At 34.3% G+C, this 6,309-nt stretch overlaps 1 protein-coding gene across 2 annotated transcripts; it reads left to right on the top strand.

The window, feature by feature from the left end:
* Positions 1 to 485: 485 nt before the first annotated feature.
* On the top strand, positions 486 to 2,783 carry LOC149166728 (uncharacterized). Of its 2 annotated transcripts, XR_016260893.1 has the most exons (4): positions 486 to 767; positions 1,203 to 1,355; positions 1,433 to 1,660; positions 2,004 to 2,783. XR_016260893.1 is itself a non-coding variant. In XM_089432742.1 (3 exons), the coding sequence occupies exons 1-2, from the start codon at positions 570 to 572 to the stop codon at positions 1,329 to 1,331; spliced, it is 327 nt and encodes a 108-aa protein (XP_089288868.1). In that variant the 5' UTR covers positions 486 to 569; the 3' UTR covers positions 1,332 to 1,355; positions 1,433 to 2,778. The 2 variants fall into 2 exon arrangements, 1 of the variants encoding a protein (XP_089288868.1); XM_089432742.1 differs by having other exon boundaries at positions 1,433 to 2,778.
* The last annotated feature ends 3,526 nt before the right edge of the window (positions 2,784 to 6,309 follow it).

Raw genomic sequence — 6,309 nt, 5'->3', positions numbered from 1 at the left:
GAGAGTTTTATATTTGAATGTTGTTTGAGATGTGGCCCATTAATGGTAATTGACCCTGAGGTTTTCATTTAGCAGATTGATAGGGTCTCAACATTTGCTGTTGATTAATTGGAGGACTTTCCGCAACGTATTAATAATCTCTATATCGATCTCGGGTCTATCTTCTTCAACTTGAGGTCCTTGTACTCAGACTACCGCGAATTTCATCGAGAATGAACCAAAATTAACGAGGTTTGTTGCTTAGTCCATAATTAAAGACAGCAAGGCAAACACTAACATGACGCTGATTCCGTCGACTGAAAACAAAAAATAGTTACGTACAAGTGGCACAATGGGGGCCAATAACGCTTTTAATTGCATCATGTGACATGTACAGTACCTCGAGGCGGTGCACTTCGGATCTGCAAGTTGAACAGAAAATACCAAAATACGTCAGAAGAATACAAAAACGAGAGCGATTAGACACCACATCTAGCATAAAGCCTTCTTGCACTGAGTGGCATACAGCTGCCTACGATCGTCTTTCCTAGTCTAGAACTATAGAGTCGGCCTCCAATTCCTCTCCAGGAATGTCATATGCAGAATGTTTTTGGGGTATGGCATATTACTGTGCAAACATCTGTGAAAGTGAAGAAAATCCGAATGGAAAGGTTGCGTTTCTCCTGTCATTCAAGGCCGATATTCAGCCGTCTGAGGCAAAATTCTTGCTTCAACTTTGTAGCCTCTCAGCGAGGTTTTCATTCATTGGCACATACAAAAGGCGGAAGGTGAAATGACAATAAAATCTTCTAAATTGCTCACCGACCTTTAAGGCCACCATCATTAGTTTGGAATGGGTTTTAGCTACATTATTTGAATATCTATGTTTTTGTTTTGCACACTGGAATCTCACCAATGCAAATGAACTTTTTCTTCGTTTGGGAGCTTTACTGAATCTATTATCATTTCTCTCAATGAAAACTCATCAGAGTCTAGCAAATTCATGTTTCTCGACTTCCTTGTTCAAAACTTGTATGGATGATGGATCCTCTTTTGTTTATCATAGTGAAATGTCACATGTTCCATTCAATCTCCTTCTGTACACAAGTTTCAAGCGTTTTGTGTGATCACGTCTCGGTTTTGGATTGCTTGTACTCTTTTAGGTATGAATGTAATCGCTGAGGAAGAGAATCGCTTCTGATATCCTCCATGTGGAAATGCAGGTGAACGTGAGGACAAGAGAAGGGAAGGCGCTAAACATCCACATGTTCTGTTCTAGAAGCCTGGGTTACTTCTACCCACAATCAGGGTTCTGGTTGTACTTGGTCTTGCGCCTAAGCAAGAAGCCATAAACGGCCTCAATGGATTTGCACTAGGTAATGAAATATTTCAATTGATTTTGCATTACAATTTATCTAAGGCTCTAATTCTGTTGTTTTACACATGTCATCAGCAATTCATATGGCGCGATGTTACAGCCAAGCAGATGAAAGCCTTGTTGCTGGATACTGAAGGATATCATGGTCGACTGTAGCTAAAGAGACTAGCTGCGCTTCTTCAACTTCCTTTTCGGGTGAGAAGCATAATATTCTTTCACTCAGATTTCATGTCATAATCCTTCTGATTCGCATGGTGGTAGCATTTTCTCCGAAGGGCTGCTGCTATACCAGATTCCAAGAAGGTTAGATTTTCGTTAGATATTGACATTAAAATGGTTGAGAATATGTGAGTAAAGTCATCTGATTGCATTTTGTTAAGCCCAAATTAGTAATCTTGAGTCAGTCATGTGAAAGCCGGGATTTTGTAGGGAGGATAGTTTATTTGATAGAATCAGGGTGAGAGTTAGTTTGATCGAGTTGTTCCAGGAGATATCCGCGTTGGATATCCAAGGAAATTTCATGATAGAGGAAACAGTGTATCCGTGAATATTCTCGTTCACGGGAAAGACTCTTTCATAGGATTTTATAATATAATGGTTGTCACTTGTCAAAACTGTTTTCGAGTAAAAGTTCATTATTGTGCAGGGCAAATGTAAACTTCAAATCCTTTAGGGGCCGTGTTCCGAAAGGGTTTTTGTGTCACCCGGCTCTTAATTCACGAAGTTAGGGCAGGGGTATGAGTCTGCAAGGTTTCTCAAGGTTTAAGCATTCGTATACTTGCTATATAACCAGATATGTAATTAGAATTTTGTAAAACATGAAACTTGTATGTCATATTTAACTTTTGGGATTTCACACCATTTTAATTTTTTTATTTTAATTTTAGAATTTTGGTCATCCAAGTGATTGGAAACATCGTTTAAGAGATCCATGAAAGTTCTGTGAGACTGATAACTTCAATCGTTATGTTATATTTATATATTTATGTAAAAAGAAATCAAGTTATATGTATATAGATATTTAATTTATTGACTGAAATCTAATCAATGTTTTCATTATGCCCATGCGAGAGTTAGTAGAAATGACAGTGGAGAATCAATACCGGTTAAACGTGACATATAATTTATTTTAAGTCTAAAATGAAATGCATACTAAGTTATAAACCATTTAAGACAAATAAGTTACGCACGTAAGACTATATAAATTAAGAATGTTGGAGTGATGTTGGTAATGATGATGATCACACATTGATATCATATCATAAAGGTGAGATATTACTTGCCATGCTCGGTGGGAATAGGATTAGCTTGGGGGAACGCCCGATAACCTTAGAATTTCACACTAAGAATTTCTATAAGACATTTACATCATTTAAAACATATACAGAGTCAACTCCAATATATTTGAATATTAGGACAAGTATTTATATATATATATATATATATATATATATATATATATATATATTTATTTATTTATTTATTTATTTATGGGGTGAGAGAATGTGGTTTTCTTTGTTGCGCTGGGATGATGATAAAGAAGAAGATGATTCATTGTTGTGAAAATTGATCTATTGGATTTTAAGAAAGGTAATATTTTATTTTTTTTAGGATTTTATTTTTAGTTTTTAAAAAGAATAAGAGAGATTTCGAAAATTATTATAGTTTTATCAAATATTTTGAAATTGTTATTTAATTTTGATATGGTAATTGAAAATTAAGAAGGTGGTTTTTGTTTGTTTAATCATTTTAGTGTCAGAAAGATGACATACTCTTTAATGTAATAGTTTTTTTGTGAATTGTCAACACCTAAGTTTATAACTAACTATAGTTTGTTCTTATTTTAGTAATGTTGATTTTCTTCTTTGCAGTGGGCCATCAAACAATTTTGATTCTCTAGTTTGTTCTTATTTTAGTAATGTTGATTTTCTTCTTTGCAGTGGGCCATCAAACAATTTTGATTCTCTAGATGTGTTCAAAGTATACTTGAATTTTCCTTATTTTCCTTTTTTCTCTAATTCTTTATGATATAACACATTCTAGTTAAATTTAACAATAATAATATTTTCAATACTATCAAGTTTACAAAATAGCTTCTTATACACTACTACATGGAGGGGTTTTTAAGACAATATTTAAGACAAGTTTTGAGTAAATTGTCTTAAATATTCTCTTTAAGCTAGTGTCTCAAATTATTGGCTTAAAAAATTGAATTACAAATTATTGCCTTAAAAAATTGTCTCTATAAAAACAATATAGACTAGAAGTATTATTGTCTCTTAAGAGATGATTCAATTTTGTCTCTCAAGATACTCTAGCTAGGATTAAAAACATATTGTCTCTATAGAGACAATATGTGTTTAAACACAGTTATTGAGTCCATATAGACAATATGTCTGTAATCTCAGTTATCTTCCCCCTAGAGACAATAAACAAAGGCTTTAGAAACAAAATATAGAATGTAAATTATTTTGTTTTTTCAGTGATTAATGATTAATTTATGTTAGAGCACCATGAAATCAAACCACCAATCCCCAAGTTAGGTGCTCTTTGAGCTTTCACCCTTTAAAAAGATGTGTTATCTCTAATAAAAAAAGATAAAAATCAACCAGTCAAATTTGTATCAAATGTGTACCATCATATTAGTGAATAAAAATTATATTACCTGTTGCTACAAACGAAAAGGAAAAATTGTACCCGGTACTCACTCAATACTCTATATTCACTCAGTACTCTATATTCTCCTCACAGTCTGAGTTCTGTGATGCATTTGTGGGCCGATTCCTAAGCTACGATTAAAGACCGAGTTTTGGTTTATGCAGTCGAGTTTCAGTGTCCCAAAGAAGCCAAACACACTCTCACACGACGGCCAGAAACTTTGTTTGTTGAACATCACTATCGTAGTTTTTGAGGGCGTAGGGTACTATTCTGAAGAGGGGAGTCGAATATGTCCTTGCTGGTTCCGATGAGCCAGCTCTTAGTTGCCGACATTAATATTATTAAGGGGACCATGAACCTATTTTGGCTTGGGTTGAATATGCACTCATTCTAGAGGCCGAATACACTATTTTGGAGACAAACTTATTATTGATATTCTGGAAGCAGTTGAGCTGATACTCAAGCTAAGTTCCACCCTTGTATGATAGTCGGAGTTCATTATTTCTGAGGCTCAGTTACCCACTATCTCAAGGAATCAGTTGGTTGTAGAAAAGGTACCTAAACCATAAGTGGAGAAGTTGAGTTCCTTTATCAGCGGTTATCTTTGATGTCGCAATGGGAAAAATAATGGTCATCTTGTCGGTTATATTTCTGAAGTCTATACTGCTAGAGTTGCTAAAGCAGTCACTATTATTTCAAAAAGATTGCATTTCTGGAGCACGCTCAAGTTTTTCAAACATAGCATTGTAAAAGTCTTCATCTCAGCTCATATATTTGAAGTTATATTGTTTAATGAAATCCCTGAGTGATGAAATAAAAAAAAACTCAGAAATCTTATGGGAAATCTCCAGATATTTCTGTGGGGTATATTATATGCATGCACATATAGGGATAATAATATGAAGTTATGTTTACAAGAAAACTTTATAGGGAGGTATTTTCTCATAAATTCCTATTTAATGGGTAAGATATATTTTTAATCTTGTATATACATTTACTAAAGAAGAGATTACGCAAGAAATGTTTTTATAATTTTGAGTGTATTTAAAGCCATAAACAAACTTGTGAAGTGCCAAACAAATAAAAGGCATTTCTTGTAAAGAATACATATAACTAACCATTAATATTATAGGTGCAAATACACACGGAAGAAATAAAAAAATTGGGAAGATCATCAATCAAGATCAATTCCCTTTTACCCCGTATCAAATGTATACCAGTTATGATTCCAATGCTTGAAAATTTATGGAGATCCACATTCACCTCTCTCCAATCTACGTTTCAGAAGGATTCATCAAACAAGGATGCATGATGATCAAAATTACGAGGGAGCTAAGAATTATGATAGCTTATGCTTTTAATTGATTGACATCACCTATTGGAGACCCTAATTGGCATGAATAGATTGGATACTTTACTGTTTTACGACTAAAGTAATTGTTGTTGGAACACACTGAGTTCTGAAAATACTATTCTTAGTACACTAGAGAAAAATCCATCAATTATCCAATGCTTCTAATCCGACATGCCCAATGTCAAGAGATTAAGAATATATAAAAAACGGGTTTCAAGATGTATAGAGGCTTTTGGTAGCAGCTGTAATACTTGATAATAATAAGAATGTATAGAGTAAGTAGTGTCATGCTGCTACTTGAACGTTTTTGGATAAAAAGCTTGGTGTACACAGCAAGACTATTGATAATTTTTCTAATCCTTGATAGTACAGGAGTTTGTAGAGGAAGTTTAGCTTTGTGCTTCAGTTCGGAAGTTTATGGATGAACGACTTGGTGTACACTTAAAAGCTGTTTTGTTATATCCACCTTTGCATATTAGTTTCACCTTGATTTGCTGAAGGTAGATCCTCTCCATCTAGGTTTTCAACTGTTGCTATTGATTCCACTTACACTTTTAGATACTGGCAGCTTAGAAGAAGATATCCTCTTCTCTTATCAACTCATAATTGGACCTAACTACTCCTTGAACTTTGGTTCTTAATTAGGTAACTTGTCATCATTTTCATTTGTTACATTGGTTAATATATATACCCTTCACAACATATCCATTAATATATGACTAAGTATTCTATCAATTACTTTCATCCAGATTCTCTCACCATGATCATTTCACAATGCTTCCCTGTGACATGATTAGGTTGTTCAGGGACAGGTGTGCCAACCTAATTCCCTGCTAACCATTGCAGACTCGATTTCATCAAGATTCTCTCACCATGATCATTTCACAATGCTTCCCTGTGACATGATTAGGTTGTTCAGGGACAGGTGTGCCAACCTAAC

The sequence above is a fragment of the Pinus tabuliformis genome, chromosome 5_1 (genome assembly GCF_031772625.1).
Source record: "Pinus tabuliformis cultivar Carrire ecotype Pingquan chromosome 5_1, CPIR1, whole genome shotgun sequence".
Taxonomy (NCBI): domain Eukaryota; kingdom Viridiplantae; phylum Streptophyta; class Pinopsida; order Pinales; family Pinaceae; genus Pinus; species Pinus tabuliformis.
This window is presented reverse-complemented; position numbering and strand designations above follow the sequence as displayed.

Coding starts and splice junctions, on each gene's coding strand:
- LOC149166728 (XM_089432742.1), top strand. CDS start 570: ATGTCATATGCAGAATGTTTTTGGGGTATGGCATATTACTGTGCAAAC. Junction 768..1,202: donor GCACATACAAAAGGCGGAAG/GTGAAATGACAA, acceptor GTGGAAATGCAG/GTGAACGTGAGGACAAGAGA.